This window comes from Cupressus sempervirens, chromosome 11 (genome assembly GCF_028749045.1).
Source record: "Cupressus sempervirens isolate cs-2001-9-10 chromosome 11, ASM2874904v1, whole genome shotgun sequence".
NCBI classification, from domain to species: domain Eukaryota; kingdom Viridiplantae; phylum Streptophyta; class Pinopsida; order Cupressales; family Cupressaceae; genus Cupressus; species Cupressus sempervirens.
Genome location: NC_143128.1, coordinates 840,965,663 through 840,988,629, shown reverse-complemented (window position 1 = coordinate 840,988,629; position 22,967 = coordinate 840,965,663). Strand labels below are relative to the sequence as shown.

Below are 22,967 nucleotides of genomic sequence, written 5' to 3'. Positions count from 1 at the left end.
GTTTGAGGTTCCCACATTTTCAAGAAATCTTAACCCAAAGGAACTAATCAATTGGATCAATGAACTGGAGGAGTAATTTGAGTATGAAGATATTGATGATTCTGATAGGGTCAAGTTTGCAAAGGCGAAACTGAAGGGACATGCAAAGATCTGGTGGTAGGAGGTTCAATTGGGGCGAAATAGAAAGGGAAAGGACAAAATCATCAGATGGGATCGGATGATAGCTAAACTGAAGCGACAATTCATTCTCGTGGATTATGAGCTTGATTTGTTGAAGCAAATGCAAGGGTTGAAGCGGGAAAATCTGTTCAAGAGTATACTGAAGAGTTCTACCAAGTTCTCATTAGAACTAGCCATGCAGAAGTTGATAAGGAGAAAGTGGCCCATTATCTTAATGGGTTAAGGCCAGGTATTCAAGACGAGCTGAGTTTGGTTCGAATGAACAGTATTGAGGAGGCATACGAACTTACCCTAAGAGTTGAGGAGAAATTGAGCAAGAAGTTTGACAACAAGAATAGCAGAAGAGGTCACAGTGAAAGATCTAGCAAATGATATTATGGAGGCCGTAATGATGATTAGAAGAACAAGGATGAGGCTAGAAGTAGCAGTCACACCAATGGGGAAACAATTCCAATAGTTTCCATGATCAAAACAATAGAGATCAAAGAGGAAGAGGCAGAGGACAACGATTTGGAAGAGGAGGCTTCTGTGGGAAATGTTTTCACTATGGAGAAGAAGGGCATAGAGCATTTGAATGTAACCAGTGCCAAGGAAGGACAAATTGAAGAACAGAAGGCCAGGCCAGAGTTGCACATGTTGATGAAGATGTCAGATCCTCACATTCTAAAGATGTTAAAAGAGGAGAAGTCCTAGTTAACAGAAGAGTCCTACTGAGTGGTAAGAATGAACCTGATCAAAGAAGAAGCTTGTTTCGCACAAGGTGCAAATGTGAAGATAAGTGTGGTGATGTGATCATTGATGGTGCGAGTACTGACAATCTAATGTTAGAAATGATGGTCACCAAGTTGAAGCTGACGAGACAGAAACATCCACGTCCATACCGTATTGCTTGGGTGCAAGATGACCACAAGGTCATGGTCAATGAGCAGTGCTCAATGAAGTTCAAGATTGGAAGCTACTAGGATGAGGTACTTTGTGATATCATACCTATGGACATCTGTCATATGTCGCTAGGTAGGTCGTGGCAGTTTGATAGGCATGCTATATATGATGGGCGAGCAAATACCTACACTCTAACCAAGGATGGAGTGAAACATAAGTTGAAGTCATTCAGGGAGAAAGAAGAGGTATGTAGTGTTGCTAGAATATGTTTTGTTGATGAAAAAGAGTTTCTCAATGGTATGAAGCGTGAGCATATGTGTTTTGCTATAATTCCAAAAGATAGAAAAGAAGAAGTAGAGGTGGTACTTGCAGAAGTTACAGATATGTTGGGAGAATTTTATGATATTGTATCAAATAATGTACCTGATGGATTGCCCCCAATGAAGAAGATCAGTCACCAAATGGATTTGGTTCCAGGAGCTAGTTTGCCAAACAAGGCAGCACATAGAATGACACCAACAGAAAATGAAGAGTTGAACAGACAAGTTCATGAGTTGTTGCAGAAGGGGTTGATTCGAGAATCTAAGTCCATGTGTTGTACCAACAATATTAAAACCAAAGAAGAATGGATAATGGAGGATGTGGACAGATTCTCGTGCTATCAACAAGATCACAATCAAGTATAGATTTCCATTGCTAAGGATGGATGATATTATGGATTGTTTGAGTGGGGTTGAGTATTTCACAAAGATAGATCTAAAGAGTTGATACCATCAGATTCGTATCAGAGAAGGTGATGAGTGGAAGAGTGCTTTCAAGACCAAAGAAGGACTATACGAGTGGTTAGTCATGTGTTTTGGGCTAACCAATGTACTAAGCACTTTCATGCAGCTCATGAATGAGGTACATTGTTTACCTAGATAGTATATCGATCTTTAATAAGACATTGGAGGAGCATTTGATTCATATTCAAAAGGTGTTTGATAAGTTGAGAGAAGAAAAGTTGTTGATAAACCTGAAGAAGTGCAATTTTGTAAAGGAGTTGGTGTACCAGAGAAAGTGAAGGCTATCCTTAAATGGCCTACTCCAAGGAGTGCGATAGAGGTAAGATCTTTTCATGGACTGGCTAGTTTTTATAGAAAGTTTATAAGAGGTTTTAGCAGTATTTGTGGACCCCTAACTGAAACAATGTGAGGGGATAGAAAAGAATTTAAGTCGACTATAGGAGCATATAAGAGTTTTAATCTGTTGAAACAGAAAGTTACTGAGTAGTATGTTTTAGCACTTCCAAATTTTAACAAGGTGTTTCAAATAGACTGTGATGCTAGTGGTACTATAACAGGAGCTGTTATGAGCCAAGATGGTAGACCTATTGCTTATTTTAGTGAGAAATTGAATAATGCCAACAAAAAATTATTATTTATGATCAGGAATTTTATGCTATAGTTCAAGCATTAAAGAAGTGGAGACACTATCTTCTTCCTAAGGAGTTTGTTTTGTATACTGATCATCAAGCTTTGCAATATTTGAATAGTCAAAGAAAATTAAACCAAAGGCATTTGAAATGGGTTGAGTTTTTGCAGAGTTATACATTTGTTTTGAAACACAGGAGTGGAAAGTCTAACAGAGTTGCAAATGTTCTTATTAGAAGACAACTTTTGCTAATAGAAATGCAGATCGAGGTGGTTAAGTTCAAGGAACTCAGTACTTTGTATCTAGATGATCCTGATTTTGGTGAAGCGTGGAAGGTATGTACAAAACTTGTTACACTTGACAGGACAAAGTGTTGGATTTCATGATCCAAGATAGTATGTTGTTCAAAGGAAGCTAGTTGTGCATTCCCAGAAGTTCAATGAGAGAGAATCTCACCAAGGAGAAGCATAGTGGAGGATTGGCTGGACATTTTGGCAGTATAAAACCATAACTTTGGTTGCTAAGAATTATTATTGGCTACAGTTGCAACAAGATGTAAAGAAGTTTGTATAGAGTTGCAGAGCATGTCAAATAGCGAAAGGAGTGAAACAAAATACAGGATTGTATCAGTCATTACCTGTACTAGGGAAGCCATGGGAGGATGTCAACATGGATTTTGTTCTTGGATTATCAAGGACACAACGTAGGCATGATTCTATTTTTGTGGTAGTTGGCAGGTTTTCAAAGATGCCACATTTTATTCCTTGCAAAAAGACTAGTGATGTTGTTCATGTGGCAGAGTTGTTTTTCAGAAAAGTGGTAAGACTACATGGTCTGTCAAAGAGTATAGTTTCAGATCGAGATACCAAATTTGTTGGGTATTTTAGGCGTACATTGTGAACGAAGTTGAAGACAGATTTGAAGTTCAGTTCATCACATCATCCACAAACTGATGGACAGACAGAAGTTGTGAATCACAGTTTGGGAAACTTGCTGATATGCCAAAAAGATGGGATCTGATTTTACCACAGGCAGAATTTGCATATAATAATTTTGTCAACAAGAGTATTGGTAAATCGCCATTTTAGATTGTATATGGGAGTAGTCCTAGAAATGCTTCTGAATTGAGGCAATTGGATAAAGGAGAGATAAGTAGTGCTGAAGCAGAAGAATTTGCTGAACATTTGAAGAACATCCATGAGGAGGTGAGGAAACACATCATAAAGATAAATACATAGTACAAGGCTAAGGCAGATATGAAAAAGAGGTATAAGGAATTTTAGATTGGAGATGAAGTCATGGTTCATTTGAGAAAGGAGTGTTTTCCAGTGGGTACATATAATAAACTGAAGATGAAGAAGTTTGGACTGTGCAAGATAGTGAAAAGGCATAATTTCGGAAATGTTTATAAAGTAGAGTTGCCTGCTGAGTTGAATATTTCACCAGTATTTAACATTTCAGATTTGACAGAGTATTATGAAGGAGGTAATGGAGATGAAGTCGCAGAAGAGCAGTGGAGTATTCCAGCAGCTAGTTCGGATACAAAGGAGATTGAGGAGATACTAGATAGTCATGTTGGCAAAAGTACAAGGAACAGAACTTATGAGGAATACCTGGTCAAATGGAAAGGGAGGCCAGTAGAGCATTCATCATGGCTAGCAAGGGAGGAGGTTCACCGTCTTGGTTTTCCTCTGAACACCTGAGACGTGACGAAGTCACTTCTTAAATTACCTCGAGTGTCTAATGCAGGAGCATCTTAGGTGTAAAAGCAATCTTGCATCACCCAAAAATATTTTTTTCAGTCTTTTCTATTTTAATAAGGACTAGTAGACAGAGGGGTTGCTATTTCTGGGAACTTGCTATTTTTAGTAAGTTTCTCATACGAGCTCAAAATGTTCTCATTTTCTACATGAAGGTCCATTTTAGAGTTATAAGCCTACCATAAAAATCTCATTGCTCTAGCTTAAGTATTAGAGAAGTTATTGTGGACTTTCAGTGAAAAAATTTGCAAAAAAATCTTCAAGCTCACCGTTGGAGGCCTTAGAGAGCCCAGATGAGGTCAAAAAACTTGATGGAAAAGTGCTTTTGCAATTCAAAGCTTGTAGATCAGAAGCTAGCATTTCCGAAAAGTGGTTATAATAGCCAATCGGAGCAGCGGTTTAAGAGTTATGGTCTTTCAAAGTTAGGCTACCTGAAATATCCAAAATAATTGTCAAAGATGTATTTAGCCGACTCTATATGTATTGTTAGGGTCTATCGGCCCTAAGTATTAAGTTTCAAAGTCTAGAACCTTTCCGAGCAACATAAAATTGCCTATTTAAGAAAGGCCCGAACATTGTCTAAAACAACTCTGGATGTAGTTTTGCAACTTAGTCTTGCAGATTTCTGTAATGAAGGTGCCCATGTGAGTTAGCATATTGTACTTGCGAGTTCTATAATTCTGCATTTGCGGCTCAAATAAGAAGTCCATATTTTGTTCTCGCATTTGATGTTGTTTCTTTGTTTCAGTTATGTGTTTATGGTATTAAGGGGAGCACCCTTGATCAGTTATGTGTATATCATGCAAAAAGAACAATTAAGACTTCTTGTGTGCTTTCTTTTGTGACACATAGGATCTTACCTTGCTTTGCATGTTTAAACTAAGGTGACAGATATACTTTGTGCTTGTAACCCTTTCAGTGGTGTGAGATAACATCTTATAAACATTCCAAGTGTCTCCTTATGAGAATTGTATACCATTCATTTGTCCACATTTATATTTATTTAGTTGATTCTCTTATCATGTAGTATTCTACTTACATTTGCAACCTGTTTTGATACCATGTTGATTTTCCAGATCGCTGCAAACATATTTGCATTGCTTATTCGGTATGTATTTTCCAAGAGCAGCGATCTCTCTCTTGTTTATATTGTGGATGAGACATGGAAAGACATGTCCCTTCATAGGCCATGTCTATTTATTATTATTTAACTAATATAACAATTGATTATTTAACTCTATATATATATATATATATATCTTCAGTTTAGTCTCATGGGTTTATCCAATTGAAGCTACCAAACATCAACAATCATCATGCAAAAGCTAGGATACATATATCTGACAACAGCAGGTACTATGTACATTTATCTAGCTTTATTTGATCAAAAAGTATTCAAAATGTAGTGGAGTAATTATAGTTTGACTATTTTTGCTTTGGCAATCCGCAAGCATTATACATTAACATTAGTAAGATTTCTACACAATTAAAAACAACAAAAGCAGTTATCCATAAGTTCTGTAAAAATTATGTTTGGTTAGTATATTACTTTCAATGCCCTCTTCTCAACTTGAACTTTTGGAATTTGTGTTCTTATTATATCAAAAAAGCTTCAAAACCAACACGAAAAAGAGCACATTCCACAGAATTTTGTTGAAATAAAAACTAAACCATAACATGATATAATAGAGTCATATCATATATTTTACACGAAGATCCCTGAGTACGTTAGCCTTCTCTACAGTAAATATAAACTAATTATACAATCAAAATAATAAAACAAAACAATATGGCCCCTAGATTAAACTTTAAGTTCAAGAATAAACCTGTAGATCCTCAAGCAACTTCCCACCTTCTGCCTTGACCTGTATGACCACCTGCAATAAACAAAGTTATACTTCCTTAGCAAAACTCATTAACATCATGACCTAAACAGTAAACAAAGGTTGCCAAAATTTCCAATAAGCAATATCAAAACTACGGGTCAATATAATATTCAAAATCTTTGTGGATGCTGTGAAAGTACTGTATCATTAAAGTAGTTGGTCACAAGCTTTCTTGATTGCCTCACTCTAGTTGGTTTTACTTTCAGAGATGGGATATAAATAAAATGGAAGTATCTCAAAATGCCATATTCAGGGTCTACAAATTTCATCACAGCTAATATTATTCAATATTGTTTACCACAATCAAGTCTCTATGCATGTGCATTTTGTTTGATAGCTGAGCCAAGCACTAGATCATGACTACAACCTAAGGTGTTGCCATAAAAGGTTATGATGGCTTTTGCATCTTAGTTCAGATTGAAAATAAAGAAAAGGTGCATGAAAGAAAAGACAGAATGCCAGATCTGAGAACAGGCAATAAGCCTTGTTGAGAATCTGGTAACAAGATTGTTAGAAATTGGTGTACTTCATTAAGGCAAAATATTATACAAATACAAAGATGTTATACCAGTTCTAACCATTATGGAACAGCTATTGATAAATTCAATTATTGAGTTTTAACATGTTGGGAGTATTGGCACTTAATAAATTCACAACTGTTCTCCGGGAACAACTATAATGAAGTGTTGAGTTTGTACGTAAGTAACTTGTCAGAAACTTCTTTGTCACTATGTGGCTTGTTACAAAAATTTATTGTTGTCAACGTTGACAGGAATTGTTGCATGCTTCACATTATACCTCTCCAATTAGATAAGTGATGCAAGAGCATCTTGGGGTAGTTGTCAATCCTACGTGTTGGAGTGTTGTCAATCCTACGTGTTGGAGTGCTTGTGACCTTGGAGTTGGTAGACTCAGTTGAAAGATGGCGATGCTCGGTCACTATTGGGGAGTTCTTGGCTCTGCGAGAAAAGGAACTCAGTAATGCTTGTGCTACTCGGTTGATACTTTGGTCGATGGAACCTGCACTTGGTGATGCTTGTGGGAGCTCAATGGATGTGCTCACTCAGCAATGCTTGGCTTGCTTGGTTTTCGTTGCTGATGCTCGGTGGCTTGGCTCACTAAATGATGTTCTTGGGAAGTTTGATCAACCAACTTGGTGCATTTAATGTGCGTAGCATGTGATTGTGACGTGGATCAATCATGGGATTTGTGTGGACCTATTTAGGGCCTTGGTTATTTGTCCTATGTGCATTTCATGATTGTTGTAAGCCGACTAAAACATAATGGGTTTATTGGGTTCCAGATGTTTCAATTTGTAACACGCCGACTTGTCATTGTGTAAGTATATAAGGAGGGGTTGGGGTAGTGTTTAGTTGTCAATGGCAGAATGCAGGAGTAGCAGAGATTCAGTTAGGAATCTAGAGTTGCGAATTTATGAGCAGAGTTAGTAGCTAAGTGTGGACTTAGGAAACAAGGAGATTGCTTAGTGGCTTGCGAGCACAAGTTTAGATCTTTCTTGAGGTTACTACCAAATTGTTGTACTGTTACAAATCTGGGCTAGCTAGGGTTTTATTGGACCTTGCGAGGTCTTGCAAAACTATTACTTGCTTCGTATTTGGTCATAATAGGGAAGGCCTTATAGCCCAGCACATTGCATGTAATTAGTTGTTTTATGAATAAAGAGTTATTTTGGTATCAGTTCTTGTGTTGTTGTCTTTCTGCTATTTGGTTATTGTTGGGGACTAGATCACCTCCATTGGGGGTAGATCTGGTCTTGCACTAAATCAATAAGTGTTTCTCTATAATAGCTGGCTCCAAAGACAACTACAGCCACCTGAGGGACTAAAAATCGGTCCAGAAAATTTGTGTGTGTGTATACAATCACTATGTTATGACTTCTATGTAGAGGACGATCTAGTATGTTGGTTCTGAACAAGTGAGTAATTGATAGATCTAGTCTAATGCACTGAACTGTGCTTGTCTGGAACTAATTCTTCCAAATAAAGAAAAGGTTATGATGGCTTTTGCATCTTAGTTCAGATTGAAAATAAAGAAAAGGTGCATGAAAGAAAAGACAGAATGCCATCCTCATCCAAAATAAAAAATCATAGAATACACAATGCTCCACACTTGAGATTATTTTTATAAGACCTATAATACAGTCTTCAAAAAGTTGGAATCAAATAGGACCAACAATGCAAAATAGTGTGAGTGTTGATCTTGATATATGCCTTGTACCCCACCAATTAGGCATTAGAGGAGAGGACCCAGTACTTGAACGGGTTTCAATGGTTGTGATAGAAATTGTTTACTTTATACCTACACTTGCTGACTTAATGTCCAATTTTTTTGACAACATTGCACCAATACTTGTGACTTTAAAGTTGTTAGTACAATGATGATTACCAAAAAATGAATGAAAATGTACCCTTTGATCTAAAAAGTAACCAATGATGTGATGCCACATCAACTGTTCAACTACGGGTACCCTTTATGCACGACCATTGGTCTCACCTTTTTTTTTGGGCTGTTTTGGACAACTTGGCAAAAAGCATGCTGATGTGGCATCATAACGAGTGACGTGGACTTGAAACCTTAGTTATAAGTAGACGACTCGCCAAGTAAGCTGCTGTAAAAAATTGGGAGTGATTTGAAATCTTTACATAAGATTTTTGATAAGCGCAAAGTTAGGGTGTTCAAGTACCGGGTCCTCTCCCCTAGAGTTTCATGCATCAATCGCAAATGTTGCATTATTCCAATTAAAGCCTCGCTCTGTATATCCATAGCAATAGTTGGATTATTCCAATGGTTTCATGCATCCTACTCCATTTAAGTGAATGTTAATAGTACCGTTGCATAAAACCTCAGTGTGTCCTAGGCAGGAAACTAAAGCATAACTCAAATTAGCATGTGTTATGAACTTCTGATCCCTAAAAAGAGAGAGCAACATTCATAGAACGGAATTTTTTTAGAATTAGAAAACAATCATTAAAATTGCTGTAATATTTTATACTCTTGAAGGCTTCACAAAAAATATGCTCAGCAATCTAATTACCGCAGAACTCCTAAAAATAACGCAGACTTGTAGGAAAATGTACATTCCTCCATAATGTTTACCTTGTTACTAGAGTTCCTTTGGACCCACTACCCGAAGTAAGTATCAAAACATTGCAATGCCTCAATAGGGTATATTATATTTGTCACTCTGTGACAGTGTGGGTATAAACTATAAAGAACTAATCTTGAAATAATAGCCAGCTGCCACAACAATCCCAAGCTGGATTGAGCTCTTGCAACAGCTTTGCGCTCATAAGGTTCACCTAATTACCACAGAACTCTTAAAAATAAAACAAACTTGTAGGAAAATGCACATTCCTCCATGCAATTTACCTTGTTACTAGAGTTCCTTTGCACCCACTACCCAAAGCAAGTATCAAAACATTGCAATGCCTCAACAATAACCAGCTTGCACAACAATCCCAAGCTGGATTGAGCTCTTGAAACAGCTCTGCCTCCAAAGGTTTACCTAATTACTGCAGAACTCTTAAAACTAGCGCAAACTTGTAGGAAAATGTACATTCCTCCATAAGGTTTACCTTGTTACTAGAGTTCCTTTGCAAACACTACCCAAAGCAACCTCAATAGCATATATTATATTTGTCACATGTCTATGTCAGTGAGTGTATAAAGAACCAGTCTTAAAACAATAACTAGCTGCCACAACAATCCCAAGCTGGATTGAGCTGTTGCAACAGCTATGCCCCCTTAAGGTCCTTGGCAAGATCCCCTTGATTCCTCTACCAGGGAGCTGATCCATTGATACCATTGACACTAGATTGGCCATAGCTTTTGTCTTCCAATGACTCACTCATTAGGGTACAATTCAGCTAACAGACCATATGTCTTATTCCATCTTAATCCTTAAGAGGTAAGAATCCAACAAGCATCAAGAATGGGGATTAAATCTTTTACATGCTGGTCAAATAAAGAATAAGCTGGTATACACACATGAAGATAATTTGCATAAAGAGTAAGTGGTACTTTTTCAATACCCCAACTCATCATTAATCATAACATGGACCACATTAGTTGTCCTAAATCATTCAAATCATTATTCATCCGCACAGGGTTTTCCCCCTCTTGGTCATGCCACATTATTCATTTGATTCGTAAGTCGGCTCCGGCCTCTAATCCCAACAATTATAAAACTATTGTGGTTGGCCACACCTTTACCAAACTCTATGCGACAGTTCTTCGCAGCATTCTTTCCAAAGAGTTGGATCAGCGTTGCATCTATGCTAGAGGGTAGGCCAGTTTCAAGCCAAATTATCAAGATCACTGACCCCTATCTTACTCTTTGAGGTACAGTTAAGGAGGCTAAGCATAGCTCCACAAAGGTCCATTGCTTCTTTGTGGATTTATGCCAAGCATTTGATTCCATCCAAAGGATGGCCCTATTTCAAAGACTCCATGACATTGGTAAATTCGAGACTCTTATTAGAGCCATCATGAGACTTTATGAGGTTTTTTTGGGTACCTAAGTACCCCTAGTGGTCTTTCCGACTTCATGAGGAGCACCATTGGTGTTAAATGCCCCTTGTATCCCACTTTATTCGGTATCTATATGATTGGATGCAGGGGTTTCAGCATAAGCATTCTCGGGCTAAGGGCAACTGCCTACTTCACGAGGTTCTTATCTCTATTTTGCTTTTTGTCGATGATGTGGTTTTACTAGCCTCCTCTCCAAAGGGTTTGCAAAGACACCTTGGTGAGCTTGCAGCTTTTTGTGGTCTTCCTTGGTTGACCATTAATTTGGGGGAGACGAAATTGATGGTCTTCAATTGTCTCAAGACCTCCCTCAATTTTTTTATAGGGGGTGGAGGTGGAGATCTCCTCGTCTTACACCTACCTAGGGGTTAAATTCTATTAGCCCTCGTTTCAGTTTGAGATCGGCCCTCATGCCACACATCAACAAGAGTTATGATGATTTGGCCCTTCTTGGGAGACAATGCTTCTGGCAGCACTTATGGACACTTGGTTAGACCTATTGTTCTTTATGGCCCTGTGATTTGGCAACCTTCTCGTTTGGATTCTGATTGGGCTTCGAGAGAATGGGTTCAAGTTCTTCTTCTCCAACGGATTATTAGATGTAGGCAGTCTATTCCTCATTATATTATCTTGACTATGTTCGGGCCTCACCCCTTCAAGCTTGGAGACATTTTTGGCCCTTTTTGGTTCTTGGATCACCTACATGGTTTTTCTGATTCCAATCAGGAGCGTCACAAATACCCCTACCTCGCTTATTGTTCTACTGAGCTCACTGCAACTTCTACTCCTTCGGACGGGCCCGTTGTTGGTTTGTCGGGGTCTTGGGTCTCCTGGTTTCCATAGGGATCAAGATAGATCATCTCCCCCCTTTTATACTCCCTTGGCACTCCTCACTCTCTTCTCCCGTCTAGACAGGAGTTGAACAAGTGTATAAAGACCTATATTTACAAGCAATTCATCCACACTAATTGGGTTAAACCCACGATGGTCTTGGCCCAAAGATGGTGTTCTAGGCTGAGCACTAACTGAAGTTGAAGGATAGACTCATTACTCATCCTTCTTACTTATCTCACCACTGGGTGACATCCACACTAATTGGGTTAAACCCACGATGGTCTTGGCCCAAAGATGGTGTTCTAGGCTGAGCACTAACTGAAGTTGAAGGATAGACTCATTGCTCATCCTTCTTACTTATCTCACCACTGGGTGCATGTCCTCTAAATCCCTCTTGGTTCCTTGAAGGTGGGCTCACATTATCTTCGCATTGAGACTAACCATCAGTCAGCTGGGCAGCACAAGATTTGCCAATTATGCAACGTGGACAAGGCTAAGACTAAGAAGCATTTCATTTTCCGCTGCCCTATATATTATGAGATCAAAGGTAGATTTTATTTCCTATTTCAAGGATGTTCAAATTCAGATTCACTGATCAGAGGGGCTTCGCTCTTTACATTCAAGGGGCCTACTCCAGAACCACTCACTATAGCATCAACATCAACATCATCACCAACTTCATGCCACCACGCAGTCCTCTCGGTGTACCACCTACTTCTTCTCTGGAATTCACTCTGGCCATGGTTCAAAGCGTCAGCTAAACGCCCCTTCCAACTATTATTGGCCTCCGAACCCTGAATGAGGAGTCTATCCTTCAGCAGTCCTCCTCTCCTTACTCTTTCCTTACTAGGAAACGTAGGAAGCAGTTTGAGCTCCCCCTGTGTGCTACTCAGGTGGCGGTGCAGATTTTGTAGTGGGGATTTCAGTTCTCCCTATTGAATTCCCCTTCCCCCCATCTCTCCTTTTCTCTCTCCCTTCATTTTCGGTTTTTGTTCATTTGTTTCTACTGCTCTTTTTCAAGCACCATTTGGTGCCCCTACTTTGGGCTGGTCCCTAGTTTTGTTCTCTGCAGTCCCATAGACCCACTTTATGGTCTTTTGTTGGACATTCATATACTTATCGTTCTTCACTGATATTTTAAATGCCATTTGATTTGTTAAATCCCTGATTTCATTCAAATTTTTTACAAAAATACAAATGTCCTAAATTTACTCGACAACATTTTAAAATTTTGAATAAATGCATGAAAATGGCAGCTTCAAATATCTAGCTTAAACATCTCAGTTATCATTTCAGACAGCATAATTCATTAAGTCCACCTTGTTAATGTTGTAGCTCCAGTCGGATTAAATTCATCTAGAGCTAATCCCCTATGGTTAAAAATTATTGCATTCAATTAATCATCAATATTAGATATATACATATATAGATATATAGATACATACATACATACATACATATTAACTTACAATAATGAATATTGATTAACATAGACACGTGTCTCTTCTACTCCCATATATATATGCATTCGGATCTGCATTTGGAAAACATATACTGTAACATTAGGCAGTGTCATTACACTTGCAGCGATCCTGAAAACTTAACACACCAAGTATATCAATATGGCAGTTTGCATTGAAAGCATCAGATTTCCACATCATTTTTGTCTTTCTCTAATGAATAGTCACTGTTCAATATACAATCATTTCTTCTCCCCATCTTCATTTGCTAACTGCATGTTCTATGTGTTGTTCATTGTTTTACTTCTTAATGATTGGTGTACATACAATCATTTCTTCTCCCCATCTTCATTTGCTAACTGCATGTTCTATGTGTTGTTCATTGTTTTACTTCTTAATGATTGGTGTACATACAATCATTTCTTCTCCCCATCTTCATTTGCTAACTGCATGTTCTATGTGTTGTTCATTGTTTTACTTCTTAATGATTGGTGTTTATACATAGTTTTTTTGCTTATGTCTTCTTCATGACATGTTTGTCCCTTTGGCATTGACGATGCTTATTGTTTTGTTCATCCTTTGACATCAATGAAAATACTTCCATCAAATAAGTCAAACATTTGTGGTCTTGATGCCTTCATCAATCGTAATTCAATAAAGGAATTTTCTATGCTGATTGAGACACAAATTTGTTCAGTCGTCGTCCATGGAATGATTATGAAAGAGAGTCTGTAAGTAGCAAAGATATATAATTAAGAGATTCCACAGATTTGCATTTCAAGAACAGATTAATGATTACTAACATATAGAACAGTGACTCATATTGAGGATGCCTTTAAGGATGAACAAGCTAGTGTGGCCTTTGGGGTCTTTATCCAAGTAAGCAAGTAGTACGTAGCAGATACGAGGGTAAAGAATATCTTTATCCGCTCATGAACTAATTACAGAGGCGTACACTAGATGTGATTGGACAAGGATTACAATTCATCCGACTAGACCATGCTACCTTCCTTAGTGGTACACAACATATGTAGAGCCCAAATAGTTGCCAAGAGGAACACAACCATCAACCAACCAACACATATACTACCTAAGAGTGACAACTAACTTAATATGGACAATTGATACATTGTTAGAAAACCAATAGTATCAAACATATTACTAGAGGCCTTGTACACTGACTACATCATACACCCCAAAAGAAAAAAGTCATCTCCCAGACAACAAGTTTAGATTAGTACAATTTGGGAAGAATAATTGCAAGAGTGTAGAAAATGACTTGTACTATGCAAACATTGTACTTCAAAAATCGAATGGGGGTCCAATGGAAATGCTCCTAGCAGGGCCAAGGGGCACCACCCTTGCTGCCAAGACCAAATTAAACCCTTCAAAACCTTACAGAACTCTGGCGCACATCATTTTCATGATTTTTTAAGATGCCAAGAATAATGTTGAAGAAGTGAAAAAATAGAGATTTCATGTAAAAACTATGATGGAAATTGTAGAAACCATATAAGAATGAACTTATGATGCACCAAATGCAATGGCATGACCAAACTACACCCCTGCCAAGGTGTCAGCATGCTACTGCCAAGACCCCTTACCTATATGAACCACTTGATACAAAGCTACAAAATGAAATACTCGAACAAGAAGAATTTATGCTATTGTACAAAAGAATGACACCCAGGTGATCATGTGGTGTAACAGCAGAATTATTGCTAATGGATTAAAGGAAGACATGTATGACTTTAAAGGTGGCTTGTCCTATTTGCATGACGGTCTATACAACTGGCAGGATGGTGGCACATACAACTAGCAGGATGAAACGTACAACTAGTAAGACAACATGGATTGGACACAAAGTCGAATGGTTTGGATAGGTACAACTTGGAAGATGGATCAAACGGATGGGAAGAGGACATGTACAACTTGTATAGTCTATATGGTTGGAATAATTGACCATACTATGCACAACGATGACAAAAATGAACATTTGCATAGACATGTTGGCTAAAACTTTTGTAAATCACTAAGACTACAACTTACAAAATGGTAACTTTAGGCAACGGTGTAGTGAGATAAATCTCTCCTCTCATCAATAGGGGAGGCTCCCTACTTACTATAGGTGGCTACAATAGAAACATGACTAAAATTGACAAATGGGTTGTTCTATGAATCAATTCTTAATTTTTCAAGAATGATTTTATGGTAACAACTACTACTTGCAAATTAACAAAAGGAACCTACTGCTATGGTTATACTGGTGGCTTAGTAGTTGACGTAAGAACTTTTAAGACAGCAGTTATAACTAAATTTGATTGATTGATTAAAAGATACAAAGTCTCTTACGATCGATCCTTTTGAAGAATAAAGTGAATAGCTAACAAGGCGCAAAGTCTCTTGCCAACTATCCAGGTTGAAATAATATACTAGGCACAAAGCACAAAGTGTTTACACCCTAGTACTTGTAACCACTATTAAACTATAACAATTCTATTTCCAGAAGCTCAAAGTCTTCATGAAATAAAGTAGAATGCTCAAATGCTTCACATTGATAGATTATAAACTGAAACAAAGATAAATTAATCAATGCAACTTAGAAAGCAATAACCAACTTCAAGCCTCACAACACAAAGTTTGAGAAAATCTGCTTCTTTACTCAATGGGCCAAAGCCTAGATTATTTATTATTTATTTATTTATTTATATATTATTGCTTTTTGAAGCGATTAATTATTGTTGTGTCAAGCTTGAGTAAACTCAACCCAAGACCTCTCAGATGAGAGGCTCACAATTTATGGTTGTGTTGTTGTAGGCTCTTGCCTTAAATTTTAATTAATTCTACTTGTGTAATGATAAATTCATATTAAATAATGATTTATCATCTAATCGTAATCTATTTATGACAGGTCTCTTTATTGGCAAGGCATGATAGATGTCATAACTGTTTGTGGTGTGGGGTTTAAAGACCCTATTGATGCTGAGTTGAGTGGCTACCTCTTAGATGAAATGGTTGAAGATATGAAGCTTGAGCTAGAGGACCACCGAAAGGCATGGACCCAAAAGGGTTGCACCATCATCACTGATGGTTGGACGAATAGGAGGAATAGAAACCTCCTAAATTTTCTTATTTCCTATGGAGGTGATTGATCATTCTACTTTCCTACATGCATTGTGAATCGCGATTCAATAATTTTGATTTTGATTTGTTGATTGATGATGATCTATGTTAATTAATTATTTTGCTCTATTTAAAAATGCCACATACTTATGTGGGGTTATTGAGGAAGTAGTAGCAAAGGTGGGGGAAGAAAATGTAGTGCAAGTGGTGACAAATAATGCAAAAAGTTATGTTGCTGCATGTAAATTTTTAAGTTTTAACTTTTCAAGTTTTGAAAAATTGATGGAAAGACATGTAAATTTTTAAATAATTGAAAATTTGCAAGTAAACTTTTGATGGAGAGGCACCCCAAAATATTTTGGTCTCCTCCTATGGCCCATTCCCTTGACCTCATGTTGGAGGATATTGGTAAGCATGAGTGAGTCAAATCATGCATTGAAAGGACTAAGAATGTTTGCAAGTTTATCTACAATCATGCATTGGTCCTTAGCATAATAAAGAAATGCAATGGGGCAAAAGGAGTTAGCTCATCTTGGTATGATGAGGTTTGCCTCAAATTTCCTCACACTGCAATCCTTGTTGAAATCAAGGGAAGATTTGAGGCGCATGTTTGTTGGGGTGGAGTGGACTCCTCTTCCTTTGCTACAACCACTGCAAGGATAAATGTGGTACATTGCATCTTTGATGAGGTTGGTTTTTGGACACCTTCTAAAGAAATATTGGAGGTAAATTTATTACAATTTAACATTTAGTATTTACTTGTTTAATAATTTAGTTTTACTTTTAGTTTTATATTGAATTTGTAACTTTAATGTTGTTTTTTAACATTATATGCAAGCCACTAAGCCCCTCATAAATCTCCTACAAATTGTTGATGGGGAGAAGCCCTCTATGGGCTATATATATGAGGGCATTGATAGGGCCAAGGAGGCCATTAGATTCTAGTATGTAGGAGTGCAATAGAAGTATGGCCCCATTTGGGAGATCACTGATAAGAGATGGCAAAATCATCTTCACAGGTCCATCCATGCAGCAACTTATTACTTGAATCCAACATTTCGTTTCCGTCTTGACTTCAAGGCAGATGAGGAGGTTCTTACTGGCCTATACACAATGATGTAGAAGGGCCTCAGCTGCAACCATTGAGCTAGATAAATGTAATCACCATGAAGGGGCGATTTTCTCTAGCAAGATGTGCACAAATGTGTGGACATCATTACAACCAAGTCAAAATAATATATTCTTAAGTTTATGGCTTATAAAGTTAAAAGTTATGCAATTTTGTTTTTATTTTTAAATTTAGCCTTAAGATTGTACTTGTAAATGAGATTAATTGTTTTTCATTTCCCTTATTTTAGATAGATAGTGGCAAATGTTTGGGCCCTCAACCCCAAATCTTTAGAAAATTGTCATCTGTATTTTGAGTCAACCAGGCAACGCTTCTGGATGTGAGTGCAATTGGTCCATGTTCAAGCATATCCACAAAGGCGAAATAGGTTGTTTGTGCAGAGATTGAATGATTCTGTCTTTGTTCATTACAACCTCTGTCTTAGGACCAGATAGATTTTGGACCTTGACACCTCTCCGATTACTTTGGAGATTGGTTCCAAGTGTTTCACTGAAGCGACTGATCCAGTCTTCACTGAGGAGGACCTTGACTAGGTTGACTAGGTAGATATAGAGACTGAGGTTGTGGCTATGGAAAACAAGGAGGTTAGAGCACGTTCTAGTAGACACATGCACATGTACAACCACAGACACATGCCTTGTTGATGTTGTTCATGAGTCCACCTCACATGCAGGGGCTATGGCTACTCAAGCCTCTAGGACCTACCTTAGATGCCTTTGTAGCAGGCAGACGGGATACTCAGAGGTTAAGACTGATGTTGCGGCCGAGCTTGAGGATGATGATGAGGATGAGGCTTAGGCTTGAGCTTGAGCAGATAGACTTATTTTTTGTTTACAGTGTTGTCGTTTAATTATCATGGATCTTACATACATTTATAATTTGATGTCATTGGTTTTATGGATCTACATTTCTAATTTTACAACATTTATAATTCTATATATCTATGTCATATGATCCTATGGTTTCTATTTACTTAAGCTACGATTTACAATTTACGTATGTGATGGATTTATCATTTATGTCTTTTATTTTATGTATGTTAGCTTCTATTTGGTGATGTGATAGTGTTTTTAAGTTATATCCAATAAAGGGTGCATGAAATAAGTTTTAATCATTAAAATCTCTAAATTTCAAGGGTTTTTTCATTTTGTCATATCGTAGGCAAGTCTAAGTGGAGTCACGAGTCGCGTCGACTTTGCCGAGTCCAAGCTGAGTCCAAGTTTGGGAACTATGAAATAAATACAATTGCATGGACCCTCTTGAAGGAGCAACCGCCTTAAGAGAAAAAATTCTGATGCAAAATATCTCTTCCTAATAACACCAATACATATAAGCATCAAAAAATGTGACTTATGATGCACAACCCATGTGAGATAAATCCACATAATGCAATACTAATTAAATAATCAAACTATGGTTATTACAATGCGTGTTCTGACACTAAGGTTTTGACAGATTATCTTAGAAGATCTATATGTCTATTAATAAGTGCATAATGTGCTTTCTAAAAAACAACACCCTAAGCTAAGTACAAAACAGAAAACAAAGTGATGCAAAGCACGTCACAAGCATGGTTACGATTCACATTGACACAGTATAATTGATTATAGCCTATCCTATTCCACAACTGGATCAGGACTGGTGTTTACACATTTTTATTTCATACTGGTTTTATAAATTGGGGCCCAAATTTTTCTCAGAGCATCCTACAGATTGATTTCAATCGGCAATTTATAACAAAGAATGTAGCTGAAAGCGACTCTGTATCTTTAATTTACACAAAACATGTATTCTCGGGCAATATGTCAAACAGGAACTGTACAAGCCATCTCTTCTGACTAATCTTTGTCTTTCTTTTATTTGTGTCTCCAATATATAACAGGACTGGACTATGCAAGGCTACTGTTTATCCTAATTCAGTGTCGTTGAATACTGATATAAATTACCAAATCTATAATCTGCACAAGTTGATAGCATAGTATAGTTTAACTGCTGTGCAACCATCTCTGTCAGACAATGCAAAATTATTAATGTCATTTTAAGTGCAAAAACAACTGGACCACTTGTGTCCTTATAGTGAAAATCAAGAGTTCTAATGAGGAGACCAAACCTCTATACGCGTCTCATGTCCAGCTCGAATAATATACACAGGCCAGTAACCATCTTTACGTGGTGCCGGATTCCCTCCTGGATGCCGAGAAATTATCTGTACAAAATGTCACGAGTACTCAAAAGATCTCGCCCTGGAAAGCAAGCGCACAAGAACACGACGACATAAACATACAATGAAATGATTTTCCTAGATAAAATTCGTTACACAAAGGAAAAGGCAAAGGAAGGTAAAGGCAAAAGACCTGTATGGATGTGTCGAAACCGTTCAAGGATTCAGCGGAGAAGAGCCTTAATCGCCCTTCGACTTTCATGATAAAAATTTCATTCCTCTTAGCCACGTTATAAAATCTGTAAATAAAGCAAACAGTAAAACCTGATAAGCTGAGTTGTTGAGTAATTAAAGAACCAGATGAAGGAGTAGGGTAAAGAGATTAGGACGTCCATCATATATAAATGAAACAATAGTAAGATTGGTGACGGTGTGCACAACGGCTTGGCCTAGTAGTGGTTGGAATAATATTACAATAAACCCATAAATCAAAAAAATAAATACCATGACTAACTTTATTGTTCAGTAGGTTTGCCAAACAAGGGAAAACCTCACAATAAACAGAAATTCAGAAAAATAGACTGATATGCATTGCAAGAAACTTGAATATTCATATCGTCTAGAGTTTAGGGATTTCGGATTTTAGGGTTTAAGGCATTCAAATCTTACCTCATTGATCCAAAAAATTGATACAATGAGCTTTCATGTACGGCCCATTTCCAATTACCTCGCGTTAAAACAATCCCAATGCTCGGTTTTTTCTGTACCCAAATTCAAAAAATGTCGAAACCACTTACTCTGTAAACTCCAAGCTAACATATTTCGATTTAAAGTAAGAATTGAATTAAACTAAACCTGCATTGAGAGTAGGCGTTGGAGCTCCAGAGACAACCATTGGGAATTATCGTCAGCGTATGTACAGTCCACATCACTGTCTCTGTCTTTTGTCATTGATAAATTATTATCCTGGTTTTGTAAGGTGCATAACCTGTTATATCTATGTTTTTTACTCGGATCGACCTTCGAGAACTTTGGTTTATGCAACGCATTATGCTTAGACTTAGAATTATGCAGTGAATTGTAAACAAGAAATTTGCAGACGTGTGAACTTTGGCAACTAAGAGAAAACATGATTCAACGGGAAACGAAAGTAGTTCAATTATAACCGTTATCTCTATTGTTGGACCCCTTGTGGACTGTTTCGATCAGCTTGTGATATAATGAGTTTGATCGGCAACGGTAAAGTAGATTCGTATGTTGTTTTTTATATTTTGGATTTTTCGGGTTTCAATTTGACTAAATGGCTGGCCGTACGGCCGTATACTATTGTCCTCAAGGAATTATCATTAAAAATATAATGTCACAAGCTAGGGAAGACTTCATGTTAGAATTAAACGATAAATAGAAATAATAATTACATGCAAATATAACTTATATCAAAAAATAATAGATCATATAGAAAAGAAAACAAGACACGAAGAGTTAACGTGATTCACCTAAATTTTGGGGTGCATCCACCAAATAGCAAGTCCATTATTTTACGATCCAGTGATTACAACATGATTACAACAACTCAATACCACCACAAGAACCAATTTTTGCATCACCTTATGAAACAATCCCTAACCCTAAGCTTTTTTATACAAGTATTTTTATCACTTTAGGATTATAATTAATAATTACATGTCGGCCCAAAATCTCGATAAAATAGGGCCCAAAAAAAATTTGGACCCCAAAGAATTTATGAAATATGTACAGTACTTCTTTGATTAGTCACCACAAACTAACAATCTTCCACTTGGGGACTGATCAGGCTACATTCCAATGCTCAATTCCTGGATGACTCATATACCTACTAACAACTCCCACTGCATATGCAATATCTGGCCTGGTACATACCATAGCATACATCAAGCTTCCTACAACTGAAGCATAGAGTACCTTGGACATCTTATCCTCCTCTTCTTGTGTCTTGAGACACATCTCCTTAGTCAACTTCAAATGACCAGGTAAAGGAGTGCTGACAGCTTTAGCATTCTCCATAGAAAAACATTGCAACACCACCTCCACATAATCAGCCTGAGATAGCGTCAATGTTCTATTCTTCCTATCTCTACAAATCTTCATACCAAGGATTTGTTTTGCTGCCCCCAATTCCTTCATAGCAAATGCATGTGCTAACTGACGTTTTAGCCCCTTAATATGATACATGTTAGACCCAGCTACAAGTATATCATCAACATATAAATATAAAATAATGTAGCTACCATCATCCAACCTCTTAAAGTAGACACAATGATCTGAATGATACCTATTGTAACCATGCTCATGCATAAAACTGTCAAATTTCAAATACCATTGCCGAAGTGCTTGTTTCAAGCCATATAAACTTTTCTTCAATTTGCACACTAAGTTCTCCTTACCTTTGACCTCAAATCCCCATGGCTAAGTCATATATATCTCTTCATCCAAATCACCATGAAGAAAGGTTGTTTTAACATCAAGCTGCTCTAAATGCAAATCTTCAGTAGCCACAATACTTAAAATAGTACGGATAGAAGTCATCTTAACAACAGGAGATAATATCTCATCAAAATCAATGCCCTTTTGTTGTGCAAAACTTTTTACAACTAACCTAGCTTTAAATATTTTCTTATCTCCATCCTCTTCTTTTAACCTGTAAACCTACTTATTCTGTAAAGCCCTTTTACCTGCAGGCAACTTACATAAATCTCATGTCTTATTCTTCAGCAAAGAGTTTATTTCATCTTCCATTGCAGACTCCCACTAAATCTTAGTATCCACCTACATAGCTTCATCATAACATTTAGGTTCACCGGCATCAATAAGTAAAATAGAATACAAAGAAAGAGAAAATATTTCTAGAGGTCTAATTTTTCTTGTTGATCATCTAACATTCACCGGTGTGTGTCGTATTTGTTGTTGCAGTTGTTGCATATCATAAGGAATGGTTGGAACATCAGCTTTTGCAGTATCATCTAGCATTACATAATCATCTCTTTTTTTTCTTATGTTGTTGCAATAGAGCTTTGTACAACACTTTCTCATTGAATATGACATCTTTGCTTCTTACAATTTTATAATTTTCAAAATATCAAAGCCTATAACCAAATTCATTAATGTCATATCCAACAAATACACATTTTTTCACTTAGCTTCTAGCTTGGTTCTGCTTTCAAAATCTATGTGAAAAAATGCTTCACAACCGAAGGTTTTGAGAAAAGAATAACTCACCTTCTTACCAGTTCATGATTCCTTTAGAATACCACAGCCCAAAGGAGTATAGGGACCTCTATTAATCAAATATACAATAGTATTGACAGCTTACACCCACATGTGTAAGGGCAACCTAGCATGTAACCTCATGCTCCTTACACGCTCCATTATAGTCATGTTCATGCGTTCAGCCACTCCATTTTCTTGTGGAGTCCTTGGAACAGTTTTCTATCTACGAATATCATTAGTGGAGTAATAATCTTCAAATTCATGACTGCAATACTCACCACCATTATCAGATCTGAAACATTTTAATCTCTTGCTAGTCTCATTTTCAACCAAGCATTTTCACTT

The 22,967-nt window shown here is 37.2% G+C and overlaps 1 protein-coding gene across 2 annotated transcripts in view; it reads right to left on the bottom strand.

Moving 5' to 3' along the window:
- Positions 1 to 20,596, bottom strand: part of LOC149532167 (uncharacterized) — a 97,694-nt gene extending 77,098 nt beyond the window's left edge. The window contains exons 1-5 of one of the 2 annotated variants that reach the window (XM_089808983.1): positions 20,232 to 20,596; positions 20,046 to 20,137; positions 19,570 to 19,675; positions 19,326 to 19,421; positions 6,062 to 6,112 (exon numbers count right to left, since the gene is read on the bottom strand). In XM_089808983.1, the coding sequence (XP_089665109.1) occupies positions 6,062 to 6,112; positions 19,326 to 19,421; positions 19,570 to 19,675; positions 20,046 to 20,137; positions 20,232 to 20,507 (621 nt within the window). In that variant the 5' untranslated portion in view covers positions 20,508 to 20,596. The remainder of the gene's footprint in view (positions 1 to 6,061; positions 6,113 to 19,325; positions 19,422 to 19,569; positions 19,676 to 20,045; positions 20,138 to 20,231) is intronic. The other variant, XM_089808982.1, reaches the window with a different exon arrangement.
- Positions 20,597 to 22,967: the final 2,371 nt, after the last annotated feature.